Source organism: Seriola lalandi, unplaced genomic scaffold, assembly GCF_002814215.2.
Source record: "Seriola lalandi dorsalis isolate HSWRI2012SDOR001 ecotype SW California unplaced genomic scaffold, Sedor1 jcf7180002054302, whole genome shotgun sequence".
Lineage (NCBI taxonomy): Eukaryota > Metazoa > Chordata > Actinopteri > Carangiformes > Carangidae > Seriola > Seriola lalandi.
The window spans coordinates 229,058-252,970 of NW_019524855.1; the positions used below are offsets into that span (position 1 = coordinate 229,058).

The window sequence follows — 23,913 nt, forward strand, 5'->3', positions numbered from 1 at the left end:
TATTTTGTACCAGCCAGTGCCCTGCAAAATGCACAGGATAACAGAAATAGTCAGACTTTCTGCTCAGAGGAAGCAGCTCAGTTTGAGACTGCACTTTTTGTTGATTGTTATCAGCAGTAGTTGCTTTCTTTATAAATGACAGTCAGTGTCCACACTGTACATTTTGGTTACAGCCCTGAAAAGATTCAGTAGGGGCTGTGCATGTTGTAGACGACGTAAGGACAGAGGCTGGTTCTTGGCTGTTTATGGACAGGACAATATCATAGAACACACAGTTACAATCTGGAAAAGAGTTAAACTCTTTCAAGAAAAAAAATTATTTTTTATTGTAATCTTTTGTAGATATTTGAGGCTAATACTAGGAACATTAAAGTTACGTTTTAAAAGTATTTTCAGGTAGTCTTTGCCAAGATCTATATGTCTTGATTGAAGATATTCCTTCAGTAGTACCTTGGCAATGACATTAGTAAGAGCATATGTGAAGTTGAAAGATTTTTCATCAGCTTCAATAAACCATGAGACTGCAATACAGTCTGTAAACTCCAAATCCACATCATGAAGCTTGTATAAATGGCTCAGGAAACAGGATTCCTGATCTCATTAGACATAAAGATCAGCACAGGAACACTGTGGGTCTCCAGTTTTCATCATCGTCACACTCACTCTTACAAGTACTTCCTTGTTATCTGACATCAGAGCTAGTCACTGGCTAAAAAGGCTTAGAAACAAGCCTTGTCAAGGAGCACAACGTCCAGGTACAAAGGAATTCATAATATACTTAGGGTTAGAGTGCTTAACGTGAATTATGTCCAGATGTAGACTACAGAAGCTTCATGGCTTGTGTTTTTAAGTAATATCTAGTCTCAAACCAATAAATGTTTGGTTATTATCCATACATGAAACTATAGAAAACCGCTAAATGCATCAGTGCGGAAAAGAGTTGGGTAGACTTCGGCACTTGGTCAAGGCATTTAGGATGGGGGAGGTGTGTTATCGGCATGTCAACATCACAGCTCAAACTTCTGGAGTCCAAGCTGTGCAACACTGTGAGCTTCGACACCTTCTATTACACACTCACAGAAAGCTACTGGTACACTGACTATGCAAACACGTTACCTTTCACATTACACGTACAGTACTGACCTACGCAGGTTTGTCCTTGGCTGTGGTTTTCGATTGTTGTCAGTTTTCCAACATCGCTAAATTGACACGGCTATAAATTAGAATGTTTCTCTGACAATCATTCCCTACAGTACATAGTATGACATAAGAACTACGCCTTAAATTCATCATCTATTTATAACAGAATGTGGACAATACAGTAATTCATCAGATGAGCTCTACTGTTTTTTTTTTTTTTTAAAAATGCCAACTCTCCCTCCTTAAGATCCAAGTCATTGTGGGAAATTAATACTGAACAAAACACACAGGTACATCACTCCATCTCACACCAGACGTACATCAATAATCTATAACATTCATCGAGACTAGAAAATATTCCTGACCTCTTTTTTGTCAGTGTTACATTCAGAACTGTTTAACAGTCAGCATCAGTAACTTCCTGCTTTCATCATACACTGTAGTGACAATGGTGATATTGTCAGTGGGGCCACCTACTGCCTGGTCTTTGGCCCGGTCTTCCCTCTTATTGTTGGCCCCTTTTACATTACTCAGTGTGTCTGTCTGTGGTCATGGGAGTGTCTCTGTCTCCCTCTGGTGCTCAAGGGTTGTACTTGATGGGGCACCGAGGTCCCCGCAGTCAAACTTAACGCATCTTGTAGTCATGCGATATGGCTGCTTCACACAGCTGTCCTTTAAAATCCAGCTCGAAGGTAAAGTCCAAGTCACGCTGCAGGTGAAACAGAGAGAGAAGACTAAAAATGGTTTTCACAAGAAAACGGGAAGTAATGATTAAGCAAACATGTAGCCATAAGTGAGAAAAAAAAAAGTAAGGTGAGAAAGTGCTCTCTGGTTTTGCATTTTGACCTGACAGCAGAATATGGTATTAAATAAGCACAGATTGTTTGAGTCAGACACCACTACAGGGCTGGGAGAGGACACTGACAGAGTCAACAATAGATTCTGTTGCTGTTTGTGTGAAAGTCGCTGTAGCGCTGCTGCCTGTTTGACCGCTCTCCAACACCAAGGAGGAAATAACCTGCAGTGGGCACGCAGCTCAGGAAATGCAGTGGGCACGCAGCTCAGGAAATGAGTAATTTCTTAGCCGCTTTTATATATAAAAATGTGCTCAGATGCTTAAAGGCAGATTCCATTATCATTGCTGTTGGTTATAATTCCACCGACTACTAACACAATATGAACATTAGCGTGTGCAATACTCACAATGTTTTTCTCATTAGGCTTCATAGCAATGCTGCCAACAATCTCCTCTCCTCTCCGCACCGTCAAATAGTCCTCCAGGTAAAACACGGTCTGCTTCCAGTGGGTGTACGGAGCATCTGGAGCTGGGACAAACACACACACAGAAACAAACGCTTTCAAAATTAACCCCAGCCATTACAATCTTTCGCAAAAACTGTACCACTTTCTATTAAGGCAGCCTTTATAAAGGTTTAGAAGTTGTATGTAATAATAACTTTGTAGCAAAGACTGGTAAATCGTGCACTGCTTGATTGATGCTTCACAGATCAGATATAAGCCACTGGATCAAAATCATCTTTTTGAAATCTATAACTGGCTTATTTTAAAAAGGTGCTTAATAAAGATGTCATATTTAGTACTGACTGAGAAACCAATGAGTATTTATTAATGATTACCAGCATTTTTGATTGCATAATTACTAAATAGCACCATTGTATTTTTCTGCAGCCACACAACACAAAAGTTGCTCTCATTAATGGGTTATAACTGATCTATGAAGAAATACCAAACAATTTATTAACCATTTAAAAAAGCCATTAGTTACAATATAAGCTCTTACAAAGATTGCCTTATAAGAAAGTTGTACCAACAAAGTTTTAAACATTGGCAACAAACCAACTAATTGTCTCGGAGGCAAAGCAACAGCAAATACGTCAATGAGGCCTAATTTCTCCACCCAGTTAACCTCCATTTACTCTGGCCAAGGATGTGATGTCTATTCAAGTATAGACTGGGCAGAAGGCGCGGGGGGGACGGGGGGGGGGGACACCTGGACAGGTTGTCAGGAGGCCAATGAGGAGAGACAATTATACCTATACAGTCTCCTATCTATCTGACGTGAATGCCAACAAGAGAATAAACAAAATGTACAGAGGACGGGCAGAGAATAGAGTCAGTGTGCTTGTTGTGAGGAACAGGCGTCTCCTCTTGAGTTCACCATGACAGCACTGAAGTCAAAGGCAGAAAACGCATGACTGCATTCTTGACCTCTCCCCTGCTGCTCGAGTCAATCTGCTTTCATTAACATTTCACGTTGTGTCTGTTGTGCTACCTTATGTGCATTCATCTGTCCGTGTGTGTGTGTGTGTGTGTGCGCATGTATGCCTGGAAACACAGGTGGGTACAACGTGAAACCCAAGCCCCAAAACAAGTGTGCGCATTCCCCAGTGGCCTGACCATCACTGATCGCTTGGCCACGATTCAAAAGGTCAGTAGCACTTAAATCCAATTTCTGCCAGCTGTCCTGGGGCAGATTGGTGGCTCTGCCTTTATACACGGGCTCTTTGTGAGTCCATAGATAAAAGAACCTGCCAATCAGCATGGCTGCTGCACAGGCCTGGCTCTTGGTTTATGGGCATAGCTCAATAAAGACACTGACAGGTTAGATGTGTTTCTTATACTAATTCAGCAGATGAGATGGCATTTCTACTGTCCAGCATGAATTGTAATCTTTGACCCCTACCTGCCTTTTTCCCCTTGGCTGAGAGTCTGACTGTATGGGGAATCAATCAAACACTTTGGCTCTTTGTGTGCAAGTTTAGATCCGAAGCTTAAAGTTTTGGCAGTCAAAGACTCTTCAGGGCTGACACTGGAAACCTTGCTTGACAGACAAACTTACAGAAAGAGTGGAAGTGGGTAGGGCAGAAAATGTTGAGGTTAGAAGGGGATTTTTTTACATATTTCTTTAAGTGAAAGTGGTGATGGCATTATTTTGAAAGCAAATAGTCAGTGGTTACACACAGTTATCAATACCAGAGGGCCAAAACATCAATTGCTCAAACCAGCATTTGAAGCAATTCATTCTCCTTGACATCTCATTTCATTATATGGTATTTTTTCAAAGATGTCATTCACTCCAACACCACTAGATGTCAGTCACACACAGATTTTGACACATCAGCTCGGAGGCCAGCCATACAAAATCACTCCAATCCAGCACTGTTTGGATCTCATCAGGAAGCCTGATCTGAACTGCTTCTGATATATGGCGATCCTTGCCTTTAAAGCCTCATCAAGGACCACATCAGAAAACTGTCTTTCATCTATGATTAGAGGTATTTCTAATCATCTTGAGGGAAGATGGCAGAGTGACTTCACCCAAAACATAACCAGACTTCTTACCTCTCTTGTCTAGGAGAAGTAAGCAGCTAACAAGGTTAGTTATTAGTATGAAAGTCACCCAGGCCGGGATGAAACAGAATAAGCTTTGGATTTTTGTTGGGCCACTGTCATGCTTTGTACCTGGTACTCCCATTTTACTTCAGCTACATTGATACTGCAAGTGACTAATGAAGCTGTCCTGGAACCGGGAGTATTAGCTCCCACATTAACTGTTAAATAATAATGTTAAAAAGCCGACATTGCTGGACATAAAAGTCCAACAATATATCCTCCCTTGTTCCCTCATTTTGCTCCCCTGTAGCAAGTGTATACTGTAAAGTGCTTGCAACCAGTAGGAAACGGTATCCCAAAATTAACAGCGATGTGATGTTGGAAACCTTTGAACACTCTCTCTCTCAAACTGAGGTTAAGACAGTTCATTAATGTGGAACCAAGAGCAGCCACAGCTTCAGTAAAGTCTGCTGTACTGTCAGTGGCCTTCAGCAAGATACAGACTCTGAACTCTGGAGGGCGCTGTTTTATTGCTGAAGTTTCACTCATACCTCTCTTTAAACCAAGTTTGAGATTATCATTACTGTCATTTAAATAGATTTAATGCATCTTTAAGGATACAGCTGTAACATATGAGAAAGTGTGAAGCATCTTACCGGTAGAAAAACCAGTTTTCTTATGACACTTGGTGAACTCGATGTTGAAGTAGGTGACCAGTGCATGAATGTAGTCATTCCTCTGGATCTGAAGGCAGAACGATGAGGTGAATGAGAGGTCCTCAGTCTTCACTGTGTAGATGTCCACCTCCTGAAAGAGTAAAGAGATGGACTGTTCTCACACGTCTGGACTACATAAACAAAAGTCTGACAGTGTAAGTCGTTAAGGATATTCCTGTTTGCGTTCTTGCAAAGAGTTGAGCTGAGAAAATACTGCTCTAATGCTATGATGCTTTTGCAGAACTGCTGGTGCAGAAACAAATCCAGAAGATTTGTGATGTCATGTACAAGACATAAAGGAGACCAAAAGAACGACATGAAGTAAAGTACAACTTCCACCTGCGAAAAAATATATTGTCACCACTAAACCTCACTCTGATTGTGCCAAGATCCTAATACCCATCAAGAATGAGGCCAGTAACCCTTATATATAGGTGGGACAAGGAGTCATGCTTGTGGGAACACTGTTGTCAGACTGCACGTGTTATTCATGTATGGTGTTTACAAGCCAAATATGTGTATGTCCCCTGGTTTCAGCCAGTTTAGCAGGGTATCTGATACCTCCTCGTCCCTCTAGGCCATGTTCAGAGAAGAACATGTTGTTCTACTCCCTGGTTTGCTGTCATGAACAGCACTGCATCACATATCATGTTAGCTTTTTCTTTTTTTTTTTTTTTTGGGGGGGGGGCAGCTCACCTGAAACCATACACTGCGGGGTAAACATGTAGGCAGAGGTGTGATAATCGTGTTTCATGTACCGACGATGCTAATAGATATTTGCTGCTTGCTCATTGGCTTTTGGTGCCAGATGCCACATTTGCTGTGGAGGAATGAGCCTTATGTTTGTTGGCAATAAAAACATGCAATATTAATGTCAGCTTCCCCCTGCTGTCTTTAAAAAATAATTACTCCCATAAACACGTTTTGAAGATATTTACTGTGGTTATGCAGTATAAACTTCTCAAAGTCACATTTCAAAGTTTAATACAGCAATGTAATGCGCTGCAATGTTTACTCTCTCACAGTTACTCTAAAGACAAAATAAAAATTTAAAGAGTATTATAATGCAGGTTGTTAATGTTAAATAAATTATTTTCTACAGGATTATACCGGGTAATGATCCTCACTGATTATTGTTAGTTTCAAGCAGCAGTGTAATAACACTGGTCCTATGTGTACCATTACTGGGCTGTACACCTTTAATGAGGTCATGCAGTAATCCATTTAAAGACTATAAAGCTTGTCAGTGGGGTAAAATTGTTGTAAAAGTTTAATGCAATTTCTCACTGCATTTAAAATGAAAGTCTGACTGATATGAAAGAAAACACAAACAATCAGCAATCAGCAGCAAAGACGCGGAAGTGGAGGTATAGTCACGATCGCACAGCAATTTTCCTCCAGGACAGAGGTGAGACAGGCCAGAGCTGTCTAATCAACGCCAGCGATAAGAAGGTCAGTATGACAAGGAGCACAATCAGGACGACTAGACAGGCTGCTATTGACATGCATGGCACAGCTGGCAGATCAGTCTAATCCACACAGTGAGATACACAGACGGGGCAAAGGCCACACATCAAGGTCAGACTGGGGCCGCAGCATGTCACACAATATGTTTAGCTATCAATCAGTCTCTGTGAGTAGTCATAGTAAAATTTATGTGTGTGTGTGTGTGTGTGTGTGTGTGTGTGTGTGTGTGTTTTTGACCACTGAAATCATGCCAGCATCCCCGCAACAACTTACAATACACTGAGACTATACACTCAACGTGGTAATCACTCGTTATTAGTTACTATTGTGTCATGCCCTCTGCCTCCTTGTCCTCTCCCTCTCTCTGTGCAGGTTGCTAATTGCTGATGCCGGTCGGCTGTGCTGGAGAGCCCAGGTGTCGCTGATTGCTGTCTGCATCCTCAGCCTATTTAAGCTCCCTGCATCAGTCAGTCAGCGCTGGATTGTAGACTCAGCTACAGAGTTAGTTCCTTCTCCAGCTCCCAAAAAAACGTATTCTAGTTGTTTCCATTCAGTCTGCCGTAGAGCCATTCTAACCTGTTCTCTTCTGCCCAGGATCACCTGCACTCCCACCCGGCCTCCAGCTTCCAGATCCCCTGCCCGGCTCAGCTCTCCTGCCTGCCACACTCCTCCAGCCATCATCCGCCTCATCATCCGTCCCTTCATCTGCCCCGCACCTTCTCTTGCAATAAAACTCTTTGTAACCGCCCTCTGCCTCCAGTCTCTGCCTATTGAGTCAACCTACCTGGTCTGTAACATATTGGCCTAGTTTTCCCCCACAAGTGACAAGTGGACTGGCATCATAAAATGTGGCTGATAATGTGTGTGTGCCATTAGCACCTTGGTAATAATTAGTAGTGATGATGATGTTGATCTCACCAAGAGGTGCATTCATGGAGCTTTCAGACACTTTTTAAGTGATCTTGTGGTGAGATTGATGTCTTTACTGCTACTCTTTTGCATTCTGCTGTAAAGTGTGGGAATACAGTTATATGGTTTAGCGCAGCAGATAAGATAAGCTTGTATATGGAATGTTATTGTGCATTTTATGACAAAAGCATGAAACTTTCTTCAGTGTTTCTATAATCCATGAAGTTTATTTTCAGATGTAAAGGCATTTTAGATTTGACCCCTTAGACATGAGTGTGGTCCAGACCAAGCTAGCATGCTAGTTTTTGATGAGTGTTTTCACCAATGTGCTAGCTAGTCATGTAATTCCATGGAACAAAAAGCAGAAGTTGTCAATGTTTTTTAACAAGCTGTAGCTACATTAACACCAGGAAATGGTGGGCTTTTCAGTTCCCCTGCAAAACTGGTGCCCAAAGCAAAATTATGTTACATAGTCATAGCGGCATCTTTATTATGTGTTTACAGTGCAATTTTGGCAAAGATATACATGATTATAATAAAGAAATGTCGCAAAAATATGCTGAAACTTTCATGCTTTAGTCATAAAAGGCACAATTAGTTTTCCTATCTGCCCCACTATTTGTAGTTTATGAGAGGTGGATTATGCCGTAAAACAGTTCAGTGCTTTGGATAAAACAGCGCTAATAAGACACCAAGAGGTCAGCACAGTTTGGATCAATACAGGTTTTTGACTGTGTGATATCCAACGGATTTACCGCCATCAGTATGTAGAGTAGGGCTGAGATGTGAGATTGGATCACCTGCTTTGATGCTTGTATACACAAATAAACCCTTGTTCAAGTGTAACAACATTGGGTTTTCACAATAAGCTTGGATTTAATTCAGTGTAACACAGGTCAAAACAAGATACCCTGCAGACTAAGTGGTCTAGGAAGATGGAGCATAGTAAAACGGCCATTACAGTCTCCATTACAGAGTTTACTACTGTGTACTGTGTGTATCTTGGTCACAGAATAATGGAGTTAACAGCCCACTACTTCATGACATTATGACAGAACTTGGCCTTCTCTCCCCTGCAGCCAAAATATGATCAACATTTTACTAACCTTTACCAAGCAGGAGTTGGTCACCACCTGTTTTTGGTCCACCACGTCCACCAGTGGTTCCTTCATCGCCACGTTACGGATACAGGTCATGTCAAAGCCATATACATTCTCCCACCCTGTCAAATACACCATCATTGAATTATTTCAATCTATTTTTCATATGTTATTTGTCAATTGCAAACATATGACACACTTTTCTTCTGTCCAAGTTTTTATTCAGCTTGTAGGATGGGAAAAGCCACAGGAGGTGTAAGCAGTTGGGCTGCAGCTGCAGTTGGGTCTTTATTTACAGAGCTTCCCAGAATCTTCTGATCTATGACCTTAGAGTTAGACTTCGTGGTGTTTTGGAACAGTTTTCATTTTGACAGATGAAAGTCATATTGTATTGATTTGTAAATATGACTCTCCTTGAACACAGAGTCCACTCTTGCCCGGGATAGCCTCGCTGCTCAGGCTAAACCATCCCATACATTATTCATTAAGCTCCTGAAAATAGTGCGTGAGCAAACATCTCTGTTGTGACCCAAAAGGAGAGAATTGCTTGAGTGCGTCGAGAGCTGGTGATAATGAACAGGTCACAAACCACCGGGGATTTTTGTAATGTACTGTATTTGCATTTTTTGCTGCCCACTTAACTCAGGCAGTGTGCAGCCCAGAGTAGCACTAATGACCACAGGATGCTCTTAGAATACCGGACTATCTCAGAGGGCTGCTTCTAACTCAGTCTAAAGGTCGTCTCTGGCCATCTGCCTGGAGAGAAAGAAGTATGTGGTCAGTATGTGCACTTGTCTCACCACTCACTTCATTCATGTGTAAAGCTCTGAAATACAGAATAATGGCAGACTAAATTGAAGTATCCAGACGTGATAGGAAAGCCTGCGACGCAGCGAGACAATGTGATATGACTTTCTGCGGATATTATCTGGTGCAGTGTGGTTGTATAATTTCCCACATGTATGGGGGAGTGTGAGTAGGAGGCCCATGGGCTGTGGTTCTGTTTGCCTTTTGTCATCTAGGTTGTGCACTGGCTTAACATTGACTTTGGCGCTGTTCTTATGCTTTGTGTCCAACAGCAAAACATCGCCCACAGTCCTCCTGGCGGGTTTTAGAGTGGGATGATACAGAGATGGAGAGGCTTGTTGACTTATAATATCAATTATCGCCCCCAGTGTTATGCCTGAGGAAAAGTTCAAAATCATTTGCAGTGCTGGCAAGGCTGTGTACTGTATGAGTGCACCCACAATTGTGTGAGTGCAGTGCGGAGGTGTGGATGATGTTCTACATCCATGGTTCATTTATAATGTAGAGACATAATCTTGGTTATAGCCACCCAAGAGCTGCGCCGAGTACACCCGGCACAGTACAGGTAAGTGGCATCTCACAGTACAAGTTCAGGTAATGGGAACACTCACCTCCCACACACACTCACACACTCACACACTCTCTCACACTGAACTTACAATGTATTTTAAAGTCTTTGTACTGCCTGTCCTCGATGGCCACCACGTACAGAGAGGCACGGTCAGGAAACATTAATCCACCGGGTTTCTGTTTGAAAAATGAGGCAAGGAAATAATTCAGCAATTAATCCTGAACACATTATAAAATGTCCACATTACAGCACTAGTGACATTTCATTCCACAGCCAAGAAAAAGTTGAAATTATTGAGGTGTTATTGTTCCAATTGTGTTCACTGTTCATGATTTATAACTACAGGACTATAATTATAACTGATAATACAAATTATCAAGCAGAAACACAAGGTATTAGCTAATAATGTAACATCCCACTAACATTATATTAATGTAATAAAATCTACCATTGCATTGTTTTATTTCTGTAATTTTTGCACTATCGAGTTTAGCAATTAGTAATGAAGTTAACTCATCTCTGCTTTTAGCTGTAGCATCATGTAGCTAATGAGCAACCCTTTAAAAGCACTCTCATCTCTAAATCTATGAGTTCTTAATGACATCATACTAATTACATACAGTTATCTGAATATTTGTGAAAATTTTGGGAAAAAACACTTAGAATAATGATAAAAACCTTTATTTTGAAGTGGCAGTAATCTGCTTCCTTATAAACAGCAAAGAAGTAAAAAACATTTCTGCAACAAAAGTTATTTTAAACTTTACTGATTGTTTTTTTGTCTTGGATAATTTTTCATTTTTCGGGGAAATTATTCGCATTCAATATGCATGAAAAACACTTTGCAAGGACACAGTGCTTCTTTTCAAGGGGTCACAAACTGAAAAGGTTGAAATTCTCTGTTTTAAAGAGCCACAGCTGCTAATTGAATTTAGACTGTTATGAGGTTATCAGTTGAAAATTTTTTTAGAGCTAGAAATCTTCAGTCAAGAAGCCTTATGTTGGGGGGTTATGAAACTATTTGCTAAAAAAACAAAAAAATCCATTTATGGTTTGTTTTGTCCCAGGGAGCTAAGTCCCTGATGTTATTACAGCATACATGAACAAACAGTATCATGCCACGCACTCACACAGACTCCATACATCATACCAGCCACTTGTCCCTGGCAAAGATGACGGTGTTGAGCATGGATTCATAGAAGAGGCAGTAGCCCATCCACTCAGATATAATGATGTCAACCTTCTCCACAGGAAGCTCCACCTCCTCCACCTTGCCTTTGAAGATGGTGATCACTGAAACAAAGATTGTATTTTTTAAAGCATAATTAGCGCTCATATTTTGGCATGAAGAAAAGAATCTTTACAAACCAGATAATACTGAAATTCAGAACTGATCAGGCCTAAAACTGTAAGAAAGAAAGAAAGAAAGAAATCCGTTGGTACAGTATGTGCTACCATGGCAGCCTTGCTTTTCTTATGGTAATCAGTCCAGCTGGGACCTACTTCACAATGGAGGAGTGGATCTTTGCCCTGCCTGTGATTAGCTGACTTCAGCTTTGTTTGCTCTGCTTTGGCAAGAAGTTACTGAAGAGTTTCCCTAGTGATACAAGTGTCTGCTGATTGCTTTTTGCTTATTCACGGTCCAAAACTCGGACTGAATCTACTGTGAACTCTACGCTCAGTTACTGTTATTTGGTAGATGCAGTAGCTTGGCTGTAAATTTGTTTTCGAACTTGCAGAGGTGTTATATGATACGACATACGCTTTGAAGTTCCATAAGTTGAAAGCGTGTTTATGCAAATGAAATACAAATGAGCCGGCCCAGTGCAGTGAGGAATGGCAAACAGAATTTGACCGTCCCCTCAGATCAGATCCTGAACGGTGACCACCTCTCTTCATGCATCTCCTCTGCCAGCCTTCTCTGCTTCCTCTTCTTCCTTCCCTCTGTCACTACCGTAACCTGGACTGTTGCTCGCTTCACTGAGGATGAAGTACAGTGTCATTAAAAGGGAGAGATGAGGAGCAGCTCTTACCGCTGTCGAGGTGGTTGGACTTGATGATCCTCTCTGAGTACTCGGATATACTGGAACATTCAATCTGGAAGAAAAAAAAAAAGAGAAAAACCAATTCACTGACTGTACACGAAGGACTGTGATATTTCGGGAGGAATATCTTTAATGGAACATCATGTCTGTCCAACACTGCAGCCACCCATGAGGTGAAACAAGATCAGCTTAATTTAGTCTCTCTCTTTGCACGACTTCCAGTCCAGTCCTGAATACAGCACCGTTGGCTTGCACCTGGTTAGAAAATCTTCGACGCACTTTATTCCTTTAAACCAAACAACTGCAAAATGGAAAACCGGGCAGCTGGATGTTTGCCAGCTGGTGGAGGTGAGCTAATGAGCCGTGTTTGATGGCAATAAGCAGGTTTTTATCGCTTACAGTACGTTTGTGACTTGTGAGCCTGAGGGCAGCAGGGGCTAAGAAAAGAGGGATTATCATCTGGCATCCTGCACTGTGGTGAATTGAGAAATGCATGAAGTGTCCCGGAGTCAATTTGAAAATAGTGGATGGTTTAAGATACAGGGACGGAATTCACACTATCACTGAAGCTGAAGCGCTGCCACAGCATTTTATTCAAATGTAATTACAATGACGATTAGTCACTGCTCATCTGCAACCAGCCATTTAGCTCCAATGAGACCTTCAACTTTACTTTCATTACTCTTCTGACATTTTAAATTCTTTTAAATGATCCTTACCCCACTGCTTCTCTCCCATTTCTCTCCTCCTGAAATGTCTGCATCTCTGTCACGTTTTCCTCCCTGCTCTCTCTTTTACACCTTTTCTTTTCTGCCCTCTCTTCTCTGAATCCTGAAATCCTTGCCTGACATTTTCTTACTTCTTGCTCTGCCCACCAATGCACAGCTCATGACTGATTTATTCAGGCGCCAGCAGTAACAGAGTTATAAAAAGAATAAACTCCGGACACTTTCGTAAGCAGTGTTCAAACAAAATAAGGACATGATTCAGCAGGAGGCATTTGTGAATACCAAGCTTTTACATTATCAGGCATAGTCAGGAAGAGGGTATAGATTTTCACCTGAGTGTGTACGCTCTGTTCCACTTTCCCCCGGATTCTGTTTGTCAGAGGTGTGTGGACTTATTCATGCTGCCATAGAAATCCATCTGGTCGTAATCAAGCAGAGGACTTTTGAATGAACTCTAGGTGCTCTGGATCATAAAAAAAGCAAAGCCAGGCTGGGACCCTTGTCAAGAGAGCGGGCTTGAAAATTGAAGCGCTCAGCTGTGCCTCGGCTTTCATGGAAGAATTAGGTCTATAGGGTCTTTTATTTTGGGGGGCAGGAACTGATTAGACATGCTTTATGGGCAACACACCGACTGTGAGCTAGACAAATAAAGGGATCTTTCTCGTTTTTGTTGCGCGGTGCATACTGAAATTAACTTGAGCTTTCTAGCTGAGGTCTCCAGTTTCCCTACCAAGCATGCATACAGAATGCAGGACTTCACATTAGCTCTGCCTCCCTGGAGCAGCCCTATTCTCTGCTGCCTATTAGCAGAGGACCGGTCAGGAGGCTGCTGGTGGCGCCCACAGCCTTCTGACACAACACCTGCAGCTGCCCATTAAAAATCAGGCTGTGTCAACTGTGTAAACAAACAGCAATACCTATGGTTATACCAGCTGCAGGAAAGCGTGCACTCACATGTGTGTGTGTGTGTGTGTGTATGTGTATTGCTGTGCTTTGATAGTGCGTGATAATAGGGCTGCCAACGCCAGCCCTCTAATTGGCGATGATTCCTGATGTCTTGCTGAATCTCAGTGAGGAGAGACAGCCATTAGCCATGTGTCCATCAGAGTCACGCTTCAGTGGGAGCACTGAAGCCCGGAGGCGTGTTTACAGTCAACACCCCCTCACACGATGCCTCTTGCACCTCTCACTAGTGTCAGGAAGAGTCACTGTCACTGTGCTCATCCCCGCGGGCTCCCACTCGGCCTCCTCTCCGGAGACACAGCAAGTACAAGTTTGTAACTTCACCCAGGTGTCATGGCACTTCTCTCCTCGGCCTGAGCTGTTAACCTGCGAGTCACACAGTGTGTTGGGAAAAAGTAAAGTAAGGACAGAGTCAGTCTTGTATAAATCATGTGCTATAGCCAAAGTCGTTTTCCACTAAAGCCACACTAGAGTGAAGCTATAGGAGCCAATCGGGCTCATTTGCCTAATGTTACATGCAGGAGAAACAAAATCTCGGGAGCTGTGTTCATCTCACCTCAACACATTTATGGTGTATCACAAGTATCTGGCTCTCTTCACTGTTGCCAGCTATTTTCAGTGAAAGCAGCTGAAGCCTACTTCAAAACTGTCTCTGTGTGTTCTGTGAGTGGAAGAGGGCAGAACCCGCTTCAGAGACACGGCCGCGCGAGAGGACACACTCGCTGAGAAACGCTGGCGACGTTCTTCAAGGCAGAGGAGTTAATGTCTGCCCAAAGGATGTTTTCAAAGTTACAAAACCTGGTGAAAGTTTCCAAACTACGAGACCCTTTAACTCCAGTGAATGAGCTGCAAAATGATTTGTTTAGCCAAGGCTGGATCAGATCCTGTCTGTAAGCACTGCAAACAGGCATCTGAGCCTACCCAGTACATCAGCTTTGGTCCACAATGATCTTAGCATCCTGGTTGCCCCTGGGTGCTGCGCCTCTGGTTCTGAGTCCTTTTGGGTGTTTGGACCCTGATAGACCGGTTTGCAAGTCTAGTTGACATTGGCTTTCTATGATTTCAAGCAGGGCAGGTATCATACTGCATACTGCAGGCTGTCCACGGTTTTCTGGCGACTTAACTATATGGACTGACCACGCTAAACACACATGATTTACTCTCCGTACTCTCCTCCTTGCTACAGGTAAGTCCTACAAATGAAGCTTAGCGAAAGTTCCTTCATCTCTAAGTTACAAGCACCGTTTCTCGCTGTCTCTAAGCTCCACCAAGCTCATTCTTGTCTTCATCCAATCACAACCTGACACGCTGGCCTTTAGCCAATCACTTCTAAACTGTCAAACTTTAAACGTGTGATCTCATGTTGCTATAATTTCAGCACCTTGAACATTTCGTGACCCACCTCCACCCCTCCACCATCTCAGGCGTGGATGCCTGACCATCTGCGATCAAACCATCCCGTCAGAAGTTTCCCTCTCACGAAGATGTCCCCACCTTCGAGCTCCATTCCTTATCACGAGCCGCAGTGTCTAGGCTCCAGGGGAAGTTTCCTCCAAGTGGAAGGAACTTAAACCTATGGACTGCTTCCCATGGTCATCCACTTCCTACCGGGGGGGTGGGGGGATCCAAGTGCCAAAGTCTATTCCTTCTGTTCACAATAAATTCCATTTTAATTCAAATTTCTCATACTGTTTTGTTCCTCTTATTATTCTCTCCTGATTGAAATAAAATTAGCATTAGCAATCGGTTGCATGTACTGCAGATTGTTTGAGTGCAAATAAGCAGTTTGTTATACTTCCACGCTGTTGAACTTGGAAATTTTCTGTTACATAATTAAGGAGAAAATAAACAAAAACAAAAAAGATTGCTTTAATAATATCAGTTTTTAGGTGTTTTTATGTTAATCATTTACTGATGGTATACAAATGTGGGCTCATAAATGTGGGCATAGTGTATCAGGATGTATAGCTCTCTGACATATGGAATTTAGTAGCACCAAAGGGTCTTTTATTGCTACTCGGTGGATCCGGAATTGAAGTCATCACTTTTCTTTGGTCTCTAACGACGTCCATATGACAGAATGATGTTCCTGTTGGCTCGGGGCCCAGTCCTTCCACCTCTCAGGCCTAACGTTTATATCAAGCTTTATAAGCTTTAGGTATGATAAAGGTATGGGATTTGGCGCGGACTTAAAACTGAAGGGATCTAAGTCGAAAGTGAACTAAATCCCTTAAATCTTAGTCCCATTTACGCTGCTAAAACCCTGCCAGACGGACAGCAGCAACACAAATGTGAGCTAAAGCCCAAACTGAAGTGAGATTTCACTTTAAAGCACATAAAGCAGGAGGAGAGAGAGAGAGAGAGAGAGAGAGAGAGAGAGAGAGAGAGAGAGAGGGAGAGAGAGGGAAGGAGGCAGGGAGGGAGAAAGTGAGTGAAGCAGCAGAAGAGTGAAGACAAACAAACACAAGGCACGAGGCAAAGTCACACACACATAAACACATAATGTCAAGCAGTAGTTCAGGACAACTCTCTTGGCAATTCCGAATAAATCATTCTTCCCCTGAAGCAAATATGGGCTGTCTGAAGCAAAAAAACTAAAATAAGTTCCATGTGGTTATCCCAAGCTACTGGTGTGTATCCGGCATGTTTTCTCAGACTAGCAATTACTTCTGCTCCGGTACACGATAACAGTGAGAGCTCTCAAATCGCCACGGCTCGGGCCTGTCAACCTGCCTGAGAGGCCACACAGTTTTATCACCTGCCTGTCAGACGAGAGAGTCCTTGAAGTCGTAGAGGGCATCTGAGGAAGATTGGTTCAAATGTATGTACAGACACACAAAGAAACCCCTCACACACGCATCCTACATGTGTGAGCAGCTTGTCAGGCTAGTTTCTCTTCAGTGATCAGACCTTGATGCTTCAGCATGATAACACTCCGCTGAAAGGAAACACGTCTTACCCCATACACGTGCTTTGCCCCCGCCTTGGCCGCGAACATGGACAGGATCCCAGTCCCGCTCCCAACATCCAGCACTATTTTGTCCTTGAAGACGTGCTTGTTGTGGTACATGGAGTTCCTGTAGGTGAGCGTCCTCACTTCGTCCTTCAGCATCTCCTGGTTTTAGCATATGACAAATAATATCAGGAAGACGCTGGCACAGCTAAACCCTGAGGAGAGTGACAATTTGTTTTGTTTAGAAAGAAAAAAAAAAGGTTGGCTGGACATCAGGAGTCTGGATTTGCTGTGATATCTGCAGTGGAGCAGTGACAAATAACACACAGGCTTCGCCTAATCTCATCTCAGATATATGGTTCTACATTCAAATCCATGGCTGGTGTTTCTGAATAAGCCCCATGAGCCTGCAGGATCAGCCTGTCTGCACCTGTTTTTTTTCTGTCTCTGCCTCGCTCTGTGCATGAATGTGAGTGTGAAAAATGTTCAGAAATGACAAAAATACACCTGACCTACATTCCCAAAATATAAAATATTCATTTTGCAGGTCACACGAGAAACGTGTTTCTTTTTTATGCCGCCTCGAACACCTTCTCTCTCCTCTCTTTAGACTGCCGCTGAACCCTGAGGGAGGAGGCGACCACATAGGGAGACGAAAATATCAGCTCCAGAATGGTGGAAATGCGAGATACATAAAGAAAGGTGTTAAATAATGTCTCACTGTTGAAAAACTTTCAGGAGTTTTGAACAAGCGCCAGTCTCCAGCCACTCTCTGCCATGCCCACACTCTGTGTAGAGCTTAAGCATGGCATCTGCCCTGAGCTGAGCCTCCCAGGCAGAAACTTCTCCCAGACGGGGGTTCATATCTCCTGTCCTTTGATGGGATTGGCTGACCGAAACCCCAACCACGGCCCTAACCATTTATGACATAAAGCTCTTGGTTTTTAGAGGTTGCTGGGGCAGTACAGATCAAGAGAGTGAGCTAAAAGTCACACATCATTAAATCACAATCAGAGTAAAACAATTATGTCTAAAAGAGGAGGAGAAACAAAGGAGAAAAAAGACGTGGACACCAACATCAGCATAAAAAGAAGGTAAATATTAGTGTTGCTTTTACAACATCTAAAATCTGCATTTGTATCTGCATGTGAGTTACATTCATGTTTGTTTCTTTTTCTTTCTTTTTTGAGCTATTACAATTTTAGACATAATAGACATAGACATAATCATTATTTAGCCATCACTCCTATTGGTTATCATGATGACATCTCATCTACAGAGTTCATAGCTGTGATCTGCAGTCACTGTGACTCTGCGAGAGGTTCACTGAGAAGCCAAACCAGTGATCAAACAGGAAGTCAGAGGTCTAACTGTATTATCTGAGCCATTTATGGGGGAAGCACAGAGGCCATGTAGATGTCAACTACATCTGGTTCAATGTTAATCTATTGCATCTCCAAACAGAGTTTTATAAATGCAACACATGCGAACAGGTGCATTCCATGCCGTTGAGTGATTCACAATGTGAGAAATAAGTAGTTAGCACTATGACACCGCTTCAGTGAACATCTGTGTCATACAAGAGTTTTAATTTTGACTCTATGCTGTTGCAAAAACTCATAGTTTTATGTGGAGCTGTGTTGACCATTACCTGTCTGTCAGGGAAGATGCATATTCCACATGGTCAAGTATTGTCTACAGGTGGTGCAAGAGCCCATAAAAAACAGTTAGCATGCATGATTCACATCTGTCTGTCACTGGCGATAACAGATACAGTGATAGGACGTACAGGCGTACCTCATGGATACCAAAATGAGCATAGGAGTCAAAATAGTAGTCCCGTGAGGTCATCTCCTCTGGATTAAGGAACTTGGACATCTTGCCCCGCCCCGGACAGCTTGGGAGGCTGGCGGCGTGGGGCGTGTGCGGCGGGAGAGGAGGCCGCGTGGCATGCTGGATGGAAGGCACAGGCTTGGGCAACGAGGTGGGCTGTGCCGACTGGGATGGAATTATGCGGATTGGCTGCGGCTGTGGCTGCGGCTGTGGCAGCTGGAGAGGGAGAGATAAAGGAGAAAAAAAGTCTTTATTAAGGCTGGAGACCCTGGACTTCAGTCAGTCCAACTCCTTTTGGAGTAAGAAGCAAAACAAGGATGTGACAGCAACACCTCAGAGGGTGTGGTTTGCATTCAAGGACAGTAATTGGCTCAGACTCATTATCCATTCCCCTTAATATTTTTATCTGCTCTCATGCCTCTCAGCTCATCTGTCAGCTCGCTGCTCGGCCAGACCAGAGAGTCCAACTGAGTCTGGAGGATCACTGATCACTGACATAGAGTCTGTCAGCAGAAGGCAGAAGGCAAGAGTGCTCTGCTCTGCACAGAAGGTACATCCATAATGCCCTGATTATCACCTCTAAAGCATGCTGGGAAGGTCTAGTCATGGAGTGTGTGTGTTGGTTTATGAGTTTGAAAGAGAGAGAGAGAGAGAGAAAGAGAGAGAGATGGAGAGATGGAGAGAGAGAAAGAGAGAGAGAGAGAGGGATGGAGAAACAGCATCTCAGTGTTGAGAGCCAGGAAGCCGTTCTGGTGTTTATTCTCATTCCAACTTTCACGCTTCTAAAAATACATAAAGGTGGACAGAAATATGTGTTGCTGGACAGCTAACAGGGATATTGCAGTATTACAACAGTATAAATATTTGATATCCTATCTAGAAGATAAAACATTTTAGTTCCTGAAAGTGTGGCAAAAACACATATTTTCTTCACATCTTTCTACTGTTATCGCCTCTTCATTTCGCATCTATCAGCCTGATCTTGCAGCGCATTATGTAACATGCTGCTGCTAGAATTTAAAGCATTTCTTGCATGATTACATTTTGCTTGTGTACTTTTCAGAGCTGCGTTTTATGTGTCGCACATATCGTCACCTGTGAATGAGGAATTCCAACTTGTCTAAGAGCAGCTTCATTCATTATGCCGCGGCTGAAGTGTTGCAATTACAACAATAACCTGCGGTAGCAAGTGCAACCCACTCTGATTTCAGGAAGTTTCAGTTAATTGTTTCAGTTTCAGTTAAATGACAACATTTATCATTTATTCTTCAGTTTAATCTAATAGGATTGACATACAGCAGAGTGAGTGAGGTGGGCTTCATTAATGGATGAAGTCGTACTGCTGGGATTTGCAGCAACAGCGCTGTGGCACATAGATCTGCTGGACTTTAAGCCAGATTTCTGTCAGTGGAATTGATTTTTCCTTGTGCAAGTCGATTGCTCTTCTGTTCCCCCTTCTTCTCCTCTCACCTCTATCTATTTCTTCAAAACAGCCGTCACTGAGTATCTATTTTCCTCTTCCTTTTTGCTGCAGCAGAGACCGGGACATGGTGACCAAGAAAATGATGCGTGAAAATACCTGGTCACAACATGGTGCATCCAGGCTGCAGCTGACCTGTGTCAGAGTAGAAGCCATGCTGTGCGTCGCTCTATGGCGATGTCTGTCTGTTGGTTCAGACTGGAATATCTCAACAGCTATTAGATGATAGATTACAATGAAATCTGATGCAGACATTCATATTCTTGATGATTTGTGGCCATGTTGGTGATCCCCTGACTTTTCATCCAGCGCAATCATCCGGTCAAGATTTCAATTTGTCTTTGGATCATGAGCAAATACCTGCATAGCTAAAGACATCAGCCTCAGATGCACTTTGTGTTTAGTGGCAATTAGCTGAAGTAAAAAGTGAACATGGTAAATGTTGCAGCTGCCAAACACTTCTCACTGTGAGCATGTTAGCATGCTGACATTCGCATTTACTTTAAAGCACCACTGTAAGCGCAGAGCCTGCTAGACTGAATAAATGAATTCATGATTGAATAAATCAATAGTGAATGAAATCATACAAAATGTAAACCTTAAATTGTACGAAAATTCTTTTTGAAGTTGACTGGGATGAATAACATCAGTGATAAAGCATCTGAACATGAAAACTGTTTTTGAAAAAGTCACATGAATGAAAGCAGAGTAACATTCACTCTTTAGCAACCAACTGCTGGGAAAAGTGCTGGGTAAAGTTCAGAGTGTTGTGATGGTTATATAAAAGATGACACACTTAATGAAGGTTTGACTTTTAATTTAGAAGCAAAGACCAACTGTTGAACTTCTCCTAATCCGTTAAGCCATGGCGATGATCTGCGGAGGCTCAGCACACTGCAGCCTACAGTATTAACCCACTATTTCTGTTATAGATATTCACACAATATGTTAATTACTGGGGTCGTCGAGGTAACTTTAATGTGACTGCCTGAATTTGTGCTTTAATTGATGCTTTTAATAAAATGTTTTCCATTTAGCAACGGATCTCTTACCCGGGTGTAAAGAGCGCAGATCAAATTAAATCTTGGCATCTCTAAAAAAAAAAAAAAAAAAACAACTTACAACAGCAAAAGCAATAAATAAATAAATAAATAAAACAGCATTTGATAAACAGCTGGCAAGAAGCCAACACTCAGAGTCAATAATTACAAGACAGGGCCACCGAGGAGATGATTAAGGATGCCAAGTTTAATACAGAATCAGAAGTTGCAGCGCAGAGAAAACAAAGTCACTACAGGGTGTCATTAAAGGATGGATTAAAGTCGACCTGGGGAGCAGCTGCAGTGAGTGTAACTGAGATGCCCTGACACAGGACGGAGAGGGTGGCGCACGTCCTTGCTGCTGACCCTCAACACAGATCAACACGTCTGAGGTTCACACTGGATCCTCATCTGAAGTGAGACGTGTTATTTGAGAAGGACATTGACTCGGTACTTGTCTGCGCGAGGGGACACACTCACTTTGTAACTGTCTGACTGTTGACGTTGACCCCTCCTGTTTGTGTATTGTTAATTCTGAAGTCAGTGGTAATGTCAGGGGTTGGATTGTGGGTAAACTCTATGTCAACGCTGAAGGATGTTTGGTGTTTTACTGCAATGAAAAAAAATCACATACAATACTTATTATGGCCTTCTGTGGGGAAGGTGTTTTCTTTAGTAATCGAAGGAAATTGGCATCTTAATTTTTCATTTTGGTCCTCTGTCATTACACCTCTTAGATGGTTCTGACAACCCCAAACAGCAGAGAGCAGCAGCAGAAGAGAAAGCTTCATCCATCTAACATCCAACTAGTGTCCTCTTATTATCGTGTATCAGGTTCCTTCTGCCCTCAGATGTATGAGCCTATTGATAAAACACTGAGAGTTTGAGGTGGAAGGCTTCTGCCATGAATAAACTTGCTTTGAGGAAACGTTTTCTAATGAATAATGTATAAGGAAGCAACACGAGGCTGTCTACAACTTCACAGGGTGTTTGAATCCTCTAAGCAGTACTTTCAAATAAATCAGCAATCTCTCCTACAGTATCCAGCCACATTGTGAATACAGATGTGGCACAGGACTCAATAAAACATAGGGATCATGTTGTGCTGTGCTGAATGTACACCCCCCCCCCAAAAAAAAAAAAAAAAGAAAGGAGCCAGGGTGGATGGATTCCTCGCTGTGCATTTGGGGAAATTGCAGTACAAGATTTTGGGATGGAGGGGCTGTGAAAGCTGGACTTAAACTAGCAACTTAGACCTCCCATCGTGTCCATTTTCAAGCCAAAGACACAGCACGTCTTTTGCTCACCCTACTTTCTGCAGAATTGCTCTCCACATCAAGTCCCCGCGCTCTCCGCTCCCTCTGCAAGGTGCTGCAGTACCTTGGACAGCGCAAGGAATTCCGATCTCAGCGCAGCGTCAGGCAGCAGCACTCCCTCCCGTTCCAACACATATTTCTCACAGGACACTCCTCATTCAAACTGCTTCTTTTTTCACGTGCTTTGACCGCAAATACATGTAGATGTTATGAGACCTTTGCAGAGGGATCTCTACCCGGAGAACGAATGGGAGGGAAAGCAGATACTTTTTTTGTTCCATCCTGTCACTGCTCTGTCTAGTAGAATAAAAGTGAAACCGTAGGCTACTCCTCCTCCACAGCATCCTAACCTTGGGAGATACACGGGAAGAGAAAAAAGAACAGCAAGACTGCATACAAATTTCTAAGTGCACTCGATGTTGGGAACACTCACTTCTCTTGCGCCTGCTCGGCACAAAATGCCTGTTTTGTCGAGGGGGCTACTAAACATCCTTACCGAGACTCATTACTCAGATTGCTGTCTCACTATCCGGACAGTCAGCATACTGCATTTTGTCCGGGATGCAACTTCTGTTAAAGGTAGGACACATGCTGCAGGGTGCATTTAGGAGGACTCCAAAAAAAAACCCCCAAAAAACCCTTAGCTGTCATTTTAATTAGGGAAAATCAAAGGTGTCTGTCACACTTACCTCACTGCTCTCAGACTCCGCCATTTTTCTCCTGAGGAGCATGCAGCGGGACGAGTGCTTAATTCCCATAAGAGCCAGCGAAAAATGTGCTTGCACTTGATAGAAAAGAAAGAAGAAAGGAAAAAAAACCAACACGCGCCTCCCAATTCTCAGGCTCTTTTGTTCTTTATCATCAAATAATTCTCATTCACATCCCAAACTGCAGTGTTCTTTAAAAATTATGAGACTGTGAAGAGACACTAAAGTACAGGAGGTCCCAAAAGCATTGCAGCCACTGTTGCCATAAACTGTAGCGTGTCCCATGGTGCAAAAGTTTGCAGTCCACCGGTTCCTGGAGAGCATGAGAGGAAAATGGATAATTAGGCATCAGCTGAGATTAAGAAAAAAAAGATAGGCTATAAATGTAGGCTAACGTCCTATCCCATGACCTGGTAAGCGCAGATAGGGATCTCAGAAGACTGCAGCACCAAAGCCGATTGTCATGAAAACACTGTTTTAGCCCCAGTTTGATTGATTCCTCTACCGCAACATTGTTGCTAAAAATAGTACCAATGCAGCCGCTGCTGCCTCACACAGTGGAAAGACTTACTGCTGAGTACATGCACAGAAATCTGATGACTCTCAAAACGTGCCCACGGATTTCTTATCAACACATGCCACCATTAAAGTCTTCAGGTGCTCATCATCTTTCAGTTGGACCTCTCTTTGCGCCATTTATTCGCTCTCCATCTCCGCAAAGTGCTGACCGTCGCCTGTCCAGAGAAAGTTGGAGTTGGGAAAAACGAGGACGCTCTGTGCTCAG

At 42.8% G+C, this 23,913-nt stretch overlaps 1 protein-coding gene across 1 annotated transcript; it reads right to left on the reverse strand.

Annotated features, from left to right (window-relative positions):
• Positions 1-32: 32 nt before the first annotated feature.
• On the reverse strand, positions 33-23,913 carry LOC111655073 (protein arginine N-methyltransferase 8). The gene is made up of 10 exons (XM_087174018.1): positions 23,112-23,913; positions 18,551-18,802; positions 16,760-16,915; positions 12,098-12,161; positions 11,215-11,357; positions 10,153-10,240; positions 8,693-8,808; positions 5,151-5,301; positions 2,344-2,465; positions 33-1,849 (listed from the first exon to the last, which is right to left on the reverse strand). The coding sequence occupies exons 1-10, from the start codon at positions 23,178-23,180 to the stop codon at positions 1,766-1,768; spliced, it is 1,245 nt and encodes a 414-aa protein (XP_087030144.1). The 5' UTR covers positions 23,181-23,913; the 3' UTR covers positions 33-1,765.

What these genes read in the sequence shown, in the direction of transcription:
- LOC111655073 (XM_087174018.1), bottom strand. Translation starts at nt 23,180, where the DNA reads ATGGGAATTAAGCACTCGTCCCGCTGCATGCTCCTCAGGAGAAAAATG. An exon ending in CAAAGACTTTAAAATACATT is followed by an intron (nt 8,809 to 10,152) that starts GTAAGTTCAGTG and finishes TGTATTTGACAG; the next exon opens with GGTGGGAGAATGTATATGGC. An exon ending in AGCCTAATGAGAAAAACATT is followed by an intron (nt 1,850 to 2,343) that starts GTGAGTATTGCA and finishes TTTCACCTGCAG; the next exon opens with CGTGACTTGGACTTTACCTT.